This window comes from Manis pentadactyla, chromosome 10 (assembly GCF_030020395.1).
Source record: "Manis pentadactyla isolate mManPen7 chromosome 10, mManPen7.hap1, whole genome shotgun sequence".
NCBI classification, from domain to species: domain Eukaryota; kingdom Metazoa; phylum Chordata; class Mammalia; order Pholidota; family Manidae; genus Manis; species Manis pentadactyla.
The window spans coordinates 76,240,181-76,258,334 of record NC_080028.1 but is presented as its reverse complement, the minus strand read 5'-3'; the positions used below and the strand labels follow the sequence as shown (position 1 = coordinate 76,258,334).

Here is an 18,154-nt window from a genome sequence, read left to right as displayed (position 1 = left end):
ATGAAGCAAAATGTAGCAAATTAAAATATATCCTAGTTCATAGCCAACCTTCTACAGAAGGAGTAACAGAATATCTGATGACATAATCATGGGAAATTATACAATGGTAGAAAGGTTGGGACTACAGTTACCATTCATTTGTTTAGTAAGTATTTACTGAGCACCTGCTATGTGCCTGGGACTGCAGTAACCCTTGGAGATTTAACAGTGAGCAAAACAGACATGGCCTCTGCTCTGTAGGGTTTATATCCTAAGATCTAAGTACTGACTGATTCACCGGCATCTCATTTAAATCCTGCTCAGCAGTAGGGTTTAATGTCACTAAAATTACTTGTATTTTATAGGCAAGGAGCCTGAGACTTGGGTTAAGTAACTTGCCTATGGTCACATCACTAACAAGGGAACGTAACAAGATTTGAACCCAAGTCCACTGAGGTCTTGAAATCTCAAGCACTAGCACCAATGGCAAGAGTTAACTGGAAATACATGTGTCTGGATCTGAGGACAATAGGACTTAGGCACTCTTGGTCTTAAGAAAAAGTCAAAGGAATTGCCGGAGGTGGGTTGATGTTGGATGGAAGATGGTGAGGAGGGAGTAATGGTGGAGGAGAAGAGAATAGGAGAATAGGACCACTTGATCATTTGGCCCAGAAAGAAGATAGGGATCTCTGTTGGTGGAAATTCTGCCAGGTTGATGCCTGGTAGCAAAAGCTGATAAAACTTAGAATCTTACAGCCTAGAATCTGTGCCTAGGAAGGACTGTACAGGTCTTACAGAACTCCAGGACAACCCCAATTCCAAATTCTCTATGCCAGTGTACCCAGGAGAACCCTGGCTTCTGTGATGCCATGGGTTGGATGCTATAGTTATTATAATATTTTTTTGTTTAGAAAACAAGGCTACTCTGATTACATGTCATTCAAATCCTAACTGAGCTTGAGTCTCCTCTACATGCTTCATGACAGGCTCACGTACCGGTAGAGTCTTTTCAACCAGGGCTTGGGACACCTCCTGAGTCCAAAATACGGAGGAGACACAGATAACCACCTGGCCAGGCCACTGCAAGACCCACTGATCACGAGGGACCTGGGAAAGTGCAGTGGGGCATGCTGTAGGGTCAATTCACCTTCTGTGATTTAGAATTACTTCTTAAAAACATCCCTGACCATCTCACTGCCTTAACAAAAACAAAATCCTTCCGCACGCTCAGAGACTACTAGTCTTGACGTCTCTGGAATTACTGATTTGTATGTTTTCCTCTCTGAATTTCATAAAAAATAACAAAATCATCACCAACAATCCCATCAACTCTTGCTTTTTTTCTTTTTTACTCATGCTCCCATCCCAGGTATTTTACATAGTTATCATTAAGGTAGAGTTTAGAGGGCATTCATAACCACTGTTTTTGATAGCTACATAATACTGCAGGGAGGCACCATAATTTTGTTATTCCTGCCCCTCCCTAACTTTTTGTTAAACTATAGGTGGGCAAACTTTGGCCCCAGGGTCAAATCTGGCCAAGCCTGTTTTAGTAAATAAAGTTGTATTGTAATACAGCCACACCTATTGTTTACATATCATCTATGGCTGCTTTTACACTACAAAGGCAAAAATAAATAGTGTGACAGTGTGTATAGCCTGCAGAGTTGAAAACACTATCTGGCCTTTTACAGAAAAAGTTTTCTGACTCTTGCTATACAGCAAGTGTATGAAATAATTTCACTTAAATAGCTATTTTTCTTTAATTTTTTATTTAAAAATACATCATAGGGCAAAGGATTGGCTTTTCATATGCAATGCAAATATTACTGAGAGGGACAGCAGGGTCAGTCCCCAGTACTCTCCTGGGAAGGTGTTGAAAGGTCCTGGGAATGGGGGAGGGTCCTAAAAGTAAGAAGAAAAGGCACCTAAAGGTGGGGAGACTAAAGATCTAGTCTGCCAACATTAGACTTGGTAGAAGCTGGGTAAAGACTGATTTGTGACTGGTTCTTTCTCTTAGTCCTTCTGACACCTGTTTCCCCTAAAGCTTTGGGAGCTTGAAGAATTGTGTCTTTCAGGGCATGTGTAATATAAATGAATAGCCTGGGAGGGAGGATGCTTAATTGGAAGGGGCTCTAAATAGATCTCACATCATCATTTCACTCACAGAAAAAACTGGCCAGTTGCAACCAGAGGTTCTGGCCAACCATCTGCTCTTGTGTCACTGGCTTCTAACTGCAAAAGTCTCACCAGAAATACTTACATTGTCCCAGGACTTAGAGGGGTCAGGTGTTTCCCAGCAGGATTGAGATGGGTTTTGGGAGAAGACAGAGTGGAGGTTAAAACTGATTGATTTAACCTTCTCAAAGATCTTGTTGCTGTACCAACACTGTGGCACATGTGCCCCAATTCTCACTTACCTGCACATATGCTTCAATCCCAAGTCTAATAACTTCCTGCATGCTGGCAACCATCATCTGCTCCACCTGCTGGAGCCACTTCTCTACCATGCCCTGTGGGGAGACACAAAAAGGGAGGTAGCAACAGAGAGCCACGCCCAGGGGGAGGGAACCCAGCTTTCTCTCTGGACAGGACTGGAGGGAGGCCACAGGCTTGATATCCCTTCAAGTCAATATTCTGTATTTATTCATTGTGTTCCAGGATATCACATAAAAGGAACAAAGGAGATTCTTAACATGCATTGCTTTCATGTTATTTTCTGAAACAGGCAACTTCTCAGGAGGCAAATGACACATTTATGTTTCAGTTCTTAAAATAAATTCCTCATTTCTAATGAACAGTTCTAATTCTTGCATTATTCCAGGGGTTCCCAAACTTTGCTGTGCAATGGAATCATCTAGAGATCTTTAAAAAACAGGGATGCCTAACTCCCTCGCCCAGATATTCCGACTTAATTGATACGGGTTGCCGCCTGGGCATTTGGACTTTTTTAAAACTCTACAAGGAACTCAAATGTGAAGAAATTACTCAGTTTTAGAATTTCAGGTAACTGTAGATGTTGACTTCAGAAGCCTGTTAGCTGGCTGGTGTCCAGTTTGGTGACATGACTCCTGGGTATTGCAACTTATATGTGCAGGTGACAAAAATGGTCAACAATGTGAGGCGAGAGTGCTTGTATATTTCCACTCAACGCTGTTGTGCTGTTCAGCAAGAGTGGAAGTAATTTACATTTTACCTATTATATAAGGACACATGTATGAAAACATGAGTTAAATGGCATTGATTCCATATTTTATTGACCCCAGCAAGGTGTCTGACCCTAGATTACATTTAACTGGACTCTGCTCATGGAGATCTGAGCAGCATCAGTTGTTTAGATGTGATTCCTGCTATGTTACTGCCTCCACATCAAGTTTGGCTGAAGTCTTTCCACAAATTTAGTGTGTCATGTGGATTGCAGTATAATTCTCATCTTAGAGATGGGAAAGCTGAGATTCAGAAAGACTGCCTATCTTCCCAAAGTCACCCAGTCATTAAGTTGTGGAACCAAGGTGTTGAACACCCAGGCAGTTCTGGAACTCGAGTCCAAATGCTTAACCAAAGTGTTCCCTGCCTCTCTCTTTTGCTCTGTTAGGGAGAAAGGAACCAAAAGTGGGTAGGGAGAGAGTTACTTTGGCTTGAATCGGATAGACTTTCTGTTTGAAAGGAACGGTTTCTTTTTCTGAGCTGATCATGCCCACAATCTCCAGACTGTCTGTAAACTCCAGCTTGGCGATTCCTTCAAAGCATTTCTTCAAGTGTGGCTGCACTCGAAAGGGATCCTTTGTCTCTGATAAGATCTCTAGCAGTTCATCATTTGACAGGAAGAAGAACCTATTCCAAAGCAAAGGAAGATAGTAATTGGAATCTCTTGAGAACTTTTTTCCCAACAAGGTAATCCTCTCTGATAGGCAGATGACACCCTGGTGAATACCAGCTATGTTCTAGAGAGTTCTCTAAGGCCCACTCCCCTTCACCACTTTTCATCTAGGGCATAGAGGGTGGGCATGGTTTAGTCTCAGAGCAAGAGAAAGGATAAAAGCTAGTCTATGTGAGTTTAATATGGTTTGGGGGTGGGGTGCTACCAGATTAAAGAAACTGGGTAGAGCAGATGTTCTCAACCTTGGCTGCACTTGTGAATCACCCATGGAGCTTATAAGAAATCCCAATGCCATGGTCCCACTGCCCAGACATTCTAATACAATCTGGGGTTGGGTCTGGAGATATATATTTTCAAAAATCCCAGGCCACTCTAATATTCAGTCAGTGTTGAGAACTACTGAGTGAGAGGAGAATAGAGAGACTTCCTTGTCTTATTTCTAGGCATGACAGAAAATGCTGGTGAGAAATAAGAAGTACATGGTAACAATGAACCTATCTACATGTAGAGGCCTTTACCATACCTTAAATTAGAAATAATAAGATAACCTTGTTCCCTTACTTAGGCCCTGAGGCAGAAACAGCAAACCTTCATTAAATGTTTAAGGGATATCTGAAGTGACCAGGAGCCTGCAATGTGCCTAATGGAGGGGCCATATGATCATGATCTTCACTGTATAGAGTGGATTAAAAAATAGCCACAACAATTGCAGCAACTCCCATCAAGAGGTGGAGTCTATTTTCACATCTCTTGAACCTGGCCTGGCCCTGTGTTTTGCTTCAGCCAACAGACTGGTAAACATGAGTTTGTGCAAGTTCTAAGCCTAGACCTCAGGGAGCCTTGAAGCTTCCATTCTTGCTGCTCTTGGGAACCCTGCAGCTGCCATCATGTGAATAAACCCAGACTAAAGATATGCAGCCCAACTATCCCAGCTGCCCTGGCCAACAGGAAGTCAACCACCAGACAAATGATTGAGGCTATCAATTGCCAGCAGACTGCAGACACGTAAGAGAGCCCTGACAACACCAGAACTGCCCAGCTGAGCCCAGCCCATTTTGCCAACCCATAGAATTGTGGCTAAAACAAATAGTTCCTGTTTTAAGCTTCTAAGTTTTGGAGTGGTTTGTTATGCAGCAAAGCAAACTAATATACTGTAGGTGCAGTGTTAAATAGGTAGGAAGACCTCCAAAAGTAACTGTTGGCTGACAACATCTAATGAAGATGTCAGTTTCTCTTACATCCAAATGAAATTCAAACTGGTGATCTCTATGGATTTACCATGTGTGGTAATAAATCTCAATGGCCATAAAAGTAATAATTACAATATTTGTATAATGTAAAATTAAAATAATGATTTAGCACTCTATTTTTAAGATAGATTAATTTCAAATATGTGGCTATAAATAATATTTTCAAAGTGTTTGGTGAGAGTACTTGATTTTATTCCATAAAAATGTATTAAAAAATAGAGATATTGCAGAGATTAAAGATGACAGCATGAGAGGTGAGACAGAGGCCTCCTCCCAAAACCATGTATAATATGAAAATATAATTAATACAACTAAGCCTGAAAAAGCAACAGGAAAGAAGGCTGCGCCAGACTGCATACACCTGAAGATAAGAACAGACCTCATGGAACAAGGTAACGTAAAAAAGCCATGATCTGTAGGGACCCAAACCTTTCCCCCACCCCAGCTCACCAGCAGGAGGAAGAGAAACAGAGTGGGGAGGGAGTGGAGGCCTGTGACTGCTGAAAACCTATCCCTGGAGATCTGCTCTGGGAGCACAAACCTACATTGCATGGTGCTCTGGAGATTAGTGGGATTGGAAAGCTAAGATAGGTGGAATACCTGGAGACACTGAGATTCCAACTGCTTATGGAAAACAGGGATCCACATCCAACTGCTATGGGACAAAATAAAGGCAGGCAGTGTGAGAGACTTCCTAAGAGTGGGAGGGCTGCAAAAGGGGCAAGGATTGCACAGAGCTTACTGCTCAGTAGAAAGGACAGGTGGACAAAATTGTCTGAACACACTCTGTCCAGCAGGTTAGTAACTTTCAGGAGCTTCAGGGACTCCATTCCCTTGGCTGGCTATGCAGCTCCAAGGCCTCCCACTGTGATACACAGCTAGCTGCGCCTTCCTTCTGGGCAGACTGCACCTGGCTCGCAAACCAGCAGTCCCTGCCCTGGCATCAGGCCAGCCAGAGAGAAGCCCCATCTATGGTAGCTACAAGCACAAAGCACAGAGGTTTACACCTGTGTGCTCAGCCCACTGGTTCTGGCAGTGGAGACAGGTATAGCAGCCGGGAAATAGGAAACAGCTCTTTCCTCCCCGCAGGCACCAGACCCAGTCCTCTGCAACACCCAACATTGCTCCAGGGGCTGAGAAGGTCAAGAGAGTAGAGCTTCTGGGCACTAGAGGGCACCATATACAAGAATGAAATGTCAAAGGAACCTGGTTCAAATGAAAATCCCACAAACACCAGAAAAAGGGTCGAGTGAGACTGAACGAGACTGAACTAATCAATCTTCCTGAAAGAGATTTCAAAATAAAAATCATAAACATGTTCCTGGAGGTACAGAAAAATATTCAAGAACTCAGGGAAGAATTCCAGACGGTGATCCAATCATTACAGAATACAGTATCAGAAATGAAACATACAATCGAGGGACTTAAAAGCAGATTAGATATACTGGAGGAGACGGTAAACGAAATAGAAATTAGAGAAAAGGAATACAAAAAAAGCTGAGGCACTGAGAGAAAAAATGATCTCTAGGAAAGAAAGAATATTATGAGAACTGTGCAACCAATCCAAACAGAACAATATTCGTATCATAGGGGCACCAGAAGAAGAAGAAGAGAGAAAAAGGCATACAAAGTGTCTTCGAGGAGGTCATTGCTGAAAACTTCCCCAATCTGGGGAAGGAGATAGTCTCTCATGCCATGGAGGTGCACAGATCTCCCAACACAAGGGACCCAAGGAAGACAACACCAAGACATACAATAATTAAAATGGCAAAGATCAAGGAAAAGGACAGACTATTAAAAGCAGCCAGAGAGAAAAGAGATCACATACAAAGGAAAACCCATCAGGCTATCATCAAATTTCTCAACAGAAACATTATAGGCCAGAAGGGAGTGGCATAATGTATTTAATGCCATGAAGCAGAAGGGCCTCGAACCAAGAATACTTTACCTGGCAATATTATCATTTAAATTTGAAGGAGGAATTAAACAATTTCCAGATAAGCAAAAGCTTGGAGAATTTACCTCCCCCAAACTGTCTCTACAGTGTATTTTGGAGGGATAGCTATAGATTGAGGTGCTCCTAAGGCTAAATAGCTATCACCAGAAGAAATAAAACTACAATAAAGAAAGTAGAACAATTAACTACTAAGCAGATGCAAATTTAAATCAACCACTGCCAAAGTCAGTCAAGGGATAGACAAAGAGTACAGAATATGATACGTAACATATAAAGAATGGAGGAGGAAGAAAAAGGAGGGGAAAAAAAGAACCTTTAGATTGTGTTTGTAATAGCATACTAAGTGAGCTACATTAGACTGTTAGATAGTAAGGAAGTTACCCTTGAACCTTTGGTAACCAAAAATCTAAAGCCTACGATGGCAATAAGTACACAGCTATTGATAATCACACTAAATTTAAATGGTCTGAATGCAACTATCAAAAGACACAGTCACTGGATGGATAAAAAAACAAGACCCATCTATATGCTGCCTACAAAAGACTCACTTCAAACTCAAAGACATACACAGACTGAAAGTAAAGGGACGGAAAAAGATATTTCATGCAACTAATACAGAAAAAAAAGCAGGAGTTGCAGTACTTGTATCAGACAAAATAGACTTCAAAACAAAGAAAGTCACAAGAGACAAAGAAGGACAGTACATAATGATAAAGGGGTCAATCCAACAAGAAGATATAACAATTATAAATATCTATGCTCCCAACACAGGAGCACCTACATATGTGAAACATATACTAACTGAATTAAAAGGGGAAATAGCATGCAATGCATTGATTCTAGGAGACGTCAACACTCCACTCACTCTGAAGGACAGATCAACCAGACAGTAAATAAGTAAGGAGACAGAGGCACTGAACAACACGTTAGAACAGATGGACCTAACAGACATCTACAGAACTCTACACCCAAAAGCAGCAGAATACACATTCGTCTCAAGTGCACATGGAACATTTTCAAGAGTAGATCATATACTAGGCCACAAAAAGAGCCTCAGTAAATTTAAAAAGACTGAAATTGTACCAATCAGTTTCTCAGGCCACAAAGGTATGAAACTAGAAATAAATTATGCAAAGAAAATGAAAAATCCCACAAACACAAGGAGGCTTCACAACATGCTCCTAAATAACCAATGGATCAATGACCAAATAAAACAGAGATCAAGCAATAAATGGAGACAAACGACAACAATAATTCAACACTGCAAAATCTGTGGGATGCAGCCAAGGCTGTGCTAAGAGGAAAGTATATTGCAATACAGGCCTACCTCAGGAAAGAAGAACAACCCCAAATGAACAGTCTAAACTCACAATTAATGAAACTAGAAAAAGAAGAATAAATGAGGCCCAAAGTCAGTAGAAGGATGGACATAATAAAGATTAGAGCTGAAGTAAATAAAATTGAGAAGAATAAAACAATAGAAAGAATCAATGAAAGTAGAAGCTGGTTCTTTGAGAAAATAAACAAAATAGATAAACCCCTAGCCAGACTCATAGAGAAAAAAAGAGAGTCTACACACATAAACAGAATCAGAAATGAGAAAGGAAAAAACACTACAGACACCACAGAAATACAAAGAATTATGAGAGAATACTATGAAATTATATGCTAACAAACTGGATAACCTAGAAGAAATGGACAACTTCCTAGAAAAATACAACCTTCAAGACTGACCCAGGAAGAAACAGAAAATCTGAAAAGACCAATTACCAGCAATGAAATTGAATTGGTAATCAAAAAACTACCTAAGAACAAAACCCCTGGACCAGATGCTTCACTGCTTTATTTTATCAAACATTTAGTGAAGACCTAGTACTCATCCTCCTTACAGTTTTCCAAAAAGTAGAAGAGGAGGGAATACTTCCAAACTCATTCTATGAGGCCAGCATCACTCTAATACCAAACCCAGGCAAAGATACCACAAAAAATGAAAATTACAGACCAATATCCCTGATGAACATAGATGCAAAAATACTCAACAAAATATTAGCAAACTGAATTCAAAAATACATAAAAAAGATCATACATCATGATCAAGTAGGATTTATTCCAGGGATGCAAGGATGGTATAACATTAGAAAATCCATCAACATCATCCACCACATCAACAAAAAAGGACAAAAACCATATGATCATCTCCATAGATGCTGAAAAGCATTCGACAAAATGCAATATCCATTCATGATAAAAACTCTCAACAAAATGGGTATAGAGGGCAAACACCTCAACATAATAAAGGCTATATAAAACAAACCCACAGCCAATATCATACTGAACAGCAACAAGCTGAAAGCTTTTCCTTTAGGATCAGGAATAAGACAAGGATGCCCACTCTCCCCACTTTTATTCAACAGAGTAATGGAGGTCCTAGCCACAGCAATCAGAGAATACAAAGAAATAAAAGGCATCCAGATTGGTAAAGAAGTGAAAGTGTCACTATTTGCAGATGACATGATATTGTACATAAAAAACCCTAAAGGATCCACTCCAAAACTACCAGATCTAATATCTGAATTCAGTAAAGTTTCAGGATACAAAATTAATACACAGAAATCTATTGCATTCCTATACACTAATGATGAACTAGCAGAAAGAGAAATCAGAAAAATCAATTCCATTCACAATTGCATCAAAAAGAACAAAATACCTAGGAATAAACCTAACCAAGGAAGTGAAAGACCTATATGCTGAAAACTACAAGACAATCATGAGAGAAATTAAAGAAGATACCAATAAATGGAAACACATCCCGTGTTCATAGATAGAAAGATTTAATATTGTTAAAATGGCCATCCTGCCTAAAGCAATCTACAGATTCAGTGCAATCCCTATCAAAATACCAACAGCATTCTTCAATGAACTAGAGAAAAATCATTCTAAAATTCATATGGAACCACAAAAGACCCCAAATAGCCAAAGCAATCCTGAGAAGGAAGAATAAAGCGGGGGGGATTACATGCCCCAACTTCAAGCTTCAGTACAAAGCCACAGTAATCAAGACAATTTGGGGCTGGCACAAGACCAGAACAATAGACCAATGGAACAGACTAGAAATCCCAGATATAAACCCAAGCATATATGGTCAATTAATATATGATAAAGGAGCCATGTATATACAATGGGGAAATGACATCCTCTTCAACAGTTGGTGTTGGCAAAACTGAACAGCTACATGCAAGAGAATGAAACTGGATTATTGTTTAACCCCATATACAAAAGTAAACTCGAAATGGATCAAAGACCTGAATGTAAGTCATGAAACCATAAAACTCTTAAAAGACAACATAGGCAAAAATATCCTGAATATGAACATGAGCAACTTCTTCCTGAACGCATCTCCTTGAGCAAGGGAAACAAAATAAAAAATGAACACATGGGACTTCATCAAACTAAAAAGCTTCTGTACGGCAAAGGACACCATCAGCAGAACAAAAAGGCATCCTATAGTATGGGAGAACATATTGGTAAACAACATATCTGACAAGGGATTAACATCCAAAATATATAAAGAACTCACACACCTCAACAACCAAAAAGCAAATAACCCAATTAAAAAATGGGCAGAGGATATGAACAGACAATTCACCAAAGAAATTCAGATGGCCAAGAGGCACATGAAAAAATGCTCCACATCGTTAATTATCAGGAAAATGCAAATTAAAACCACAATGAGATATCACCTCACACCAGTTAGGATGGCCAGCATTGAAAAGACTAAGAACAACAAATGCTGGTGAGGACATGGAGAAAGGGGCAACCTCCTACACTGCTGGTGGGAATGTAAACTAGTTCAACCATTGTGGAAAGCAATATGGAGGTTCCTCAAAAAACTAAAAATAGAAATACCTCTTGACCTGGAAATTCCCCTCCTAGAAATGTACCCAAAGAATACAAGTTCTCAGATTCAAAAAGACATATGCACCCCTATGTTTATTGCAGCACTATTTACAATAGCCAAGATATGGAAGCAACCTAAGTGTCCATCAGTAGATGAATGGATAAAGAAGATGTGGTACATATACACAATGGAATACTCTTCAGCCATAAAAATGAAACAGACCCTACCATTTGCAACAACATGGATGGAGCTGGAGGGTATTATGCTCAGTGAAATTAAGTCAGGCAGAGAAAGACAAGTACCAAATGATTTCCCTCATTTGTGGAGTATAATAATGAAGCAAAAGAACAAAACAGCAGCAGACTCACAAACTCCAAGAAGGGACTAGCAGTTACCAAAAGGGAGGGGTGGGGGAGGATGGGTGGGGAGGGAGGGAGAAGGGGATTGAGGGGTATTATGATCGGTACACATGGTATGGAGGGGATCATGGGAAAGACAGTGTGGCACAGAGAAGACAAGTGGTGACTCTGTGGCATCTTGCTGCGTTGATGGACAGTGACTGCAGTGGGGTTTGGGGGGGATACTTGATAATATAGGTGAATGTAGTGACCACATTGTTTTTCATGTGAAACCTTCATAAGAGTGTATATCAATAATACCTTAATAAAAAATTGTATAAAGAAATATTGAGATATTTGTGTGTTTGTGTGATTTAGGAAGAAAATGCAGTTCAGAAAAGCTAAATAATTGAGTATCTTATCCAGACTACCAGATTTGATTTCTAGCTTGTCTATTTACCAGTTTTGTGTTTTGGCAAGTTACCATTTCCTCATTTGTAAAAAGGGGTGGTGAGGGGCGGGGTCAGGGAGATAATGCTTCCAGCCTCATAGGATTATTGTGAGACTAAATAAGTTAATACGTGGAAAGCACTTAGAGCCATGTCCTGGCATGTGGTAAATGCTGTACTAATGATGGCTATTATTCATATTTTTTATTAGGAATAACAATAGTGGGCATAAGAGTAGGAACCCAAATCTCAGGGGTTTCCTCTTCCTAAGTTATGTACTTCGAAATTGAGTTTCCTTCCATTATATGTGTATATCGGTGTTGTCCAATACCGAAAGCATTAGCCACAGGTATTTACATTAAAAAACTAATATTAAGGAAATTAAAAATTCACTTTGTCAGTCACACAAGCCACATTTAAAGTGCTATATATCCACATGTGGCTAATGGCCAGTACAAATATAAACGATATCCATCATTGTAGAAAGTTCCTATTGGACAATGCTACGCTATATAGATACCAGGGGTATTTCTGAATCCCAAACAGACCACACTGTTGTTATTGCTGTTTTGGTGCAAAACAGGGAACTAACTTTGTTTCCATATAAGGGAACATTAAAATTTACTTATCTTAAAAGCAAATTGGGGTCAAACTTACATCCTAATTAGAGTCAAATTAACTAGACCTGGATATATTATGAGTAAGGACCCTCTTTTCTGGAAGTAGCCCTCTAAAACTACCTTGACTTTTATGCAGAGGAATATTGATTCTTGTGGGAAAAAAAGAGTCAAATACTGATAAACATACCTACCTGAAACTACAAAAGTTGATGGCAAAAAAGTTTAGCTGACATTTCTTAAATACAGTCTAGATGCTAAATGCTTTACCTGCTTTTCTCACTTGATCTACACAATAAATATATCAGGTAGGGGACATTACTATATCTCTGTTTTACAGTGGAGAACCGAAGGCCTGGGAAGATTTGCTGAAGATCTCAAGATTAATAAGTAGAAGAGGTGGGTGTGACTTGAATCAATGTTTGTTTAGCTCTGAAGTCCAGGCTCTCCATCATCACTACTATATCCCTTAAACTGGGTTTTTGACATTGATGGTTGGCCAAAGAGTGGATTTGGTCCTTAATGGTGCCTATTCAACTCACTTAAATAATACCCATGAAACTATGCCTTACCCCTGACAGCCATCTCTTGGGGAATGGAGAACCAGGAAAGAATCTGGAAGGGATTGGTAGAAGCCAACTCTCAGTATGAAAATTTTAACTCTACCTATTTATGGGTCAAGAGGGCAACTCCAAACAAATGAACAATACTGAATACCTGGGGAAAAATAGTCTCTTCTTCTCCAAGTAATCATTCAGCCCCTTCTGGATGTCCTCCAACAGAAGATTGGCTTCTTGAAGCTTCTCGGACATCCGTGGCTGATCTGCTGCCATCAGAACCCTGGAATCTTTCACCTAGGTTCCATCAAAAAGGGTGAGAATCATCATGCGGTTCCCAGTGGTGGGCTGCAAAAAGGCCTCCACTTCCTTATATGTATGTTTGAATTTTTTTATTGAAGCATAGGTGATATACAATGTTACATTGGTTTCAAGTATACAACACAGTGATTCAACAGTTACACCCATTATTAAATCCTCACTCCAACCATCCATCAACATAGAAACATGTTACAGAGCCAGTGACTATATTTTCTCTATGCTGCACTTCCATTCTGTGATCAACTTATATTATGACTGAGATTTTTGTGCCTCTTTATCCCCCTCAACCACCTCACCCACCCACCACAACCCCTCCTCCATGGTAACCACCAGTCACTTCTCAGTGTCTATGAGTCTACTGTTATTTTGTTCATTTTGTTTTGTCTTATTTTTTAGATCCCACATATAAGTTAAATCATATGGTATTTGTCTTTCTCCACCTGGCTTATTTCACTGAGCATAATAACCTCTAGATCCATCCATGTTGTTGCAAATGGCAGGATTTCTTTTTTATGGCTAAATAATATTCCATCATGTATATATATACTGCATCTTATTTATCCATTCATCTATTGATGGATGGTTGCTTCCATATCTTGAATACTGTAAATAATGCAGCAGTAAACAGTGGTGCAAGTATCTTTTCGAATAAGAGATTTTGTTTTCTTTGGGTAAACTCCTAGGAGTGGAATCATATGGAATTTCTATTTTTAGTTTTCTGAGGAACCTCCATACTGCTCACCATAGTGGCTGTACCAATTTACACAGCAATAACTTTTGAAATTGGAAAAAATTTATAAAAATATCAAATTAAAAAAAATCTAGTTTACTTATAAGTTTTTGCTATGAGGGAAGATGGCACAATGAGGAACATCTGTATGGCATCCCCATATTCCTAACGGTGATATGTGCTAGGGAGTACAAACTTACCGCTTGGGACATGAGTGATTTCCAGTAACTATCAACAATGGCAAATTTTCTGCCCTCTTCTGGCATCTGGGCTATGATGTCCTCTGAACTGAAGATCGGTTCCAGATACAGCCAGGTGGCTTGGCATTTCAACCAGGCATCCAAAATTTCCTGTACACGAACTAGCTTTTCTTCCCACTTCTGCAAATTTAGCATTTCATGTTTGTATCATTAACCTGTCACTGAGCATCACAGGCCCACTGACTGAACAAATGGATGGATTCACTCATTCACTTGTTTAACAAATACTTATTGAGTGCCCCCTATGCTCTGGTCACTGTTACAGGCAATGTGGATACAGCAATGAAAGAAACAAGTAAGAGTCCTTGCCCTCATTGAGTTCTTTTCCTGGTGGAATAATAAATACAATAATAATAGTAGTTATAATGATTCCTCTGAGTGACATGATCTGAGCACTTTATGTATGTGAAACCAAGTTAATCCAACAGATATATAGGGAGATATTACAATAAATCTCACATTACAGATGAAGAAACTGACACACAACAGTTTGAGTAACTTGTCCAAGGTCACACAACTAATAAGAGCCAGAGCCAGAATATGAACTCAGGCAGTCTGGCTCCAGAGTCTGTGCCCTTAGCCTATGCCACTTCCACAAATAATAAGAAAAGAAGCCCAAACCTCTACCCCTGTATGGTTAACATTCTAAATTACACTAGCCCATAAGATATTTTCCAAATATATTTTTATTCAGTGTATTCAAATCATCTCCTCTTCTGTAAGACTGTTGCAAAGGCTCAGCATGCCATATGCATACTTAGATGGCTATGGCTTTCAGTCTTGTCTTTTTTTTTTTCTAATAAGGAGAAAGTGAGTTTCTTTGTTAAGTGAACTTAAAAGCCTTCTCTGTCCTCTGAGAAACCCAGAGCTTTGGGATGTCACGAAACACTCAACCTAATTTCCTCTTACCCAGCATTCTGCTTCAATTGGTTTGATGAATGGGGAGCCACACATGGTCTGGGTCTTTATCACGTGATCATCGAGTAGTAGCTGAATGTCATCAACTGTACACAAGATGCTTGTATCCTACAAATAAAGATACCACAGCCCATCAAAATCGCAAGACTGCTTCCTTTCCATGCTGATCTCCACCCCAGTGGGACAGGAATCTATATCTTGCAGGAGACAGAATTTCTCTTTCTTGAAAATGTTCTTAAAGATATTTATTTTCTACTTCCTTTGCAGAAATCCAATATGGTCCAAGCCCTAACCTGCAATTAGCTTCTAGGGTTGGGAGGAAGTGTTCTGCCTCCTGCCCTCTGTTCTTTTTACTTCCCTGTCTGTTTGCTTTCCTGGCCCTCCCTCAGAATCGACTGCTAATCTGATTGGTTAGGCCCAGACCTTTGGTTTCCAAACTGTGTGCTGAGGTAACCCAGGGCAACAAACTCACAGCAAATCACTGTGGTTATTTAAAACATGAAATACAACTTTTTTTTCTTTCAATTTATATGTATTTTTTTCAAACATTTGTTGATAGGACTCAAATACTTATTAAGTTGTTTGAACCTAATTACTTCATAAGCAAAGCTATTGGGTATTTCTTTTGGACTAAGAAGGGGAACCATGAAAAAAGTACTTAGACACAGAAGCTGCCATGAGCCAAAAGAGTTTGGGAACCTCTGCTTGTACATTATGGAGCCATATTTCACTTGTAGTTAAGGTTACTGTGCCTTAAAGGTCAGCCTCTACGAAAGGCCTCTTCCCCCTGGGCCACTGTGGTAAGCAAGCTGATAAAGGTCTGCCTCCCTGCAGCAGGTATGGTCTTTCTCACTTCTTTTACGCCTGCATCTTGGTGGTTAAACTGGCATGACTATATATTCTCTCACCTGCCTTTTACCAGTAGCACTGCACTGGGAAGTGTGTCTAACTCTCAATAAAGTGGTACCACCATTCACTTTTGCTATTGATCTTTGCCTGTAGTTGTGTCAATCAAAACCTCTGGAGATTGGTCAAGTATAACTGAGCTATTCCCAGGTCCCCCAGCTTAACTGCTCATCAACAGCCTCTAGCAATATCTAATCCAATCAGATCAGTACCACCAAGCTGCTGGCACCCTCAGTGGTCTGGTCTTGATAGGAAAGGCCCAAGTTCTCCTCCCTTCCACTGGCTTATCTACAGTTCTTTAAAAATTTATTTTTTTTAAATTAAAATATTGTTCATATACAATTTACATTGGCTTCAGGAGTACATCATAGTAATTTGACAATTACATAAGTTGCAAAATGTTCACCATTTTGTATAATTACCATGTATCAACATACAAAAAAATTACAATATGATTGACTGTATTTCCTATGCTGTACATTCATCCTCGTGACTTATTTTATAATTGGATATTTGTCCCTCTTTATCCCCTTCACCTGTTTTACCCATCCCCCCACCTCTTATGGCAACAACCAGTCTGTTTTCTGTGTTTATGAGTGTATTTCTGTTTTGTTTGTTCATTTGCTTTATTTTTTAGATTCCACATATAAGTGAAATCATTATTTGTCTTTTTCTGCCTGGCTTATTTCATTTAGCATAATACCCTCTACGTCCATCTATGTTGTAACACATGGCAAGATTTTATTCTTTTTTGTGGCTGAGTAAAATCCCATTGTATATATGTACCACATCTTCTTTATCCATTCATCTATCAGTGGACACTTAGGTTGCTTCCATATCTTGGCTATGGTAAATAATGCTGCAGTAAGCATAGGGGTGCATATAGCTTTGTGAATTAGTGATTTTGTTTTCTTCAGGTAAATTCCCAGAAGTAGAATTACTAGGTCTCATTTATAGTTCTTATCTAAGGGGTATCAAGGCATCATGACTATTGAAACTGAAGGGGGAGAGAAGTCAGAAAAAAAATAAAGCCTGGGAAGAAGAGAGGTAACAGGAGTCTTTAGGGGTTTACTTCTCAATTGTATTGCACACTAGAAAAATCAGGTGTGGCTTAAAAATGCAGATGCCTGGGCATTTGGGGGTGGAAGGGAGGCAGGGAGAATCAATTGGATTTTTTTCTTTTTTTTTAAGAAGTGCTAAGTACATAGTGGATCTGTGGCATCTTGCTGCACTGATGGGCAGTGACTACATTGGGGTATGGGTGGGGACTTGATGATAAGGGTGAATGTAGTAACCACATTGTTTTTACATATGAAATCTTCATAAGGGTGTGTATCAATGATACCTTAATAAAAAAATTTTTAAAAAAAGAAGTGCTAAGTATTGTTTAACCCAGATACGCTTCTGAGGGTCCTGGGGAGCCCTTCCTAGGAGATACTAATACAGGAGGCTTGCTCAGCAACTTTGCATTGAGAAATTTCATTGCTCTTAATCAAAAGGCCTTTCTCATTCAAAAATGCATCCCTTCAGTGGTGTCTGGGCAGGAGGATGACTGGCAAAGGAAGGCAGCCAGGAGGAAACCATCTAACACACAGCATAGTGATTATAGATAACAATACTGAATTAAAAACTTAAAAGTTTTAAAAGACTAGATCTTCATTGTTCCCACCATAAAAATGTAATAATAATTATATGACCTGACAGAGGTGTTCACTAATGCTGTGGTAATCATACTGCAATATATATATTTATCAGATCAACATGTTGTATACCTTAAATATACACAATGTTACATGTCAGTAAAAATAAATTCTTTTAAAAAGATGTTAGGCACTCTTCCTCTGTGAATTCTGCAATTCTGAACAAATCCCTTCTGTAATCTATTACATGATAAAGGGACTACTCTCAGGGGGCTGGACAATTGGCCATGGAACTCACAGTGTCCCTGTACTTCATGAAGTTGAACGTCATGTTGACCCAGTCTAATTTCATTTTCTCCAAGTTTTTCTCCAGAGAGTATTCTTTACTGGCAGCTGCATTAATGGGCTCCAGTCTAAAGAGAGAACACAGTGACAACATTAACAAGAGGAAGGG

At 39.5% G+C, this 18,154-nt stretch overlaps 1 protein-coding gene across 8 annotated transcripts in view; it reads right to left on the bottom strand.

Moving 5' to 3' along the window:
• DNAH3 (dynein axonemal heavy chain 3) overlaps positions 1–18,154 on the bottom strand; it is a 197,738-nt gene that overhangs the window by 116,600 nt on the left and 62,984 nt on the right. For all 8 annotated transcript variants that reach the window (XR_005027501.2, XM_036899295.2, XM_057487004.1 and 5 more), the window contains 7 exons: positions 17,999–18,113; positions 15,146–15,262; positions 14,177–14,356; positions 13,086–13,222; positions 3,612–3,813; positions 2,400–2,492; positions 976–1,086 (listed from right to left, as the gene is read on the bottom strand). Coding sequence is in view for 7 of the 8 variants with exons in the window: in XM_036899295.2 (XP_036755190.2) it covers positions 976–1,086; positions 2,400–2,492; positions 3,612–3,813; positions 13,086–13,222; positions 14,177–14,356; positions 15,146–15,262; positions 17,999–18,113 (955 nt within the window). In the remaining variant the exon portion in view is untranslated. The remainder of the gene's footprint in view (positions 1–975; positions 1,087–2,399; positions 2,493–3,611; positions 3,814–13,085; positions 13,223–14,176; positions 14,357–15,145; positions 15,263–17,998; positions 18,114–18,154) is intronic.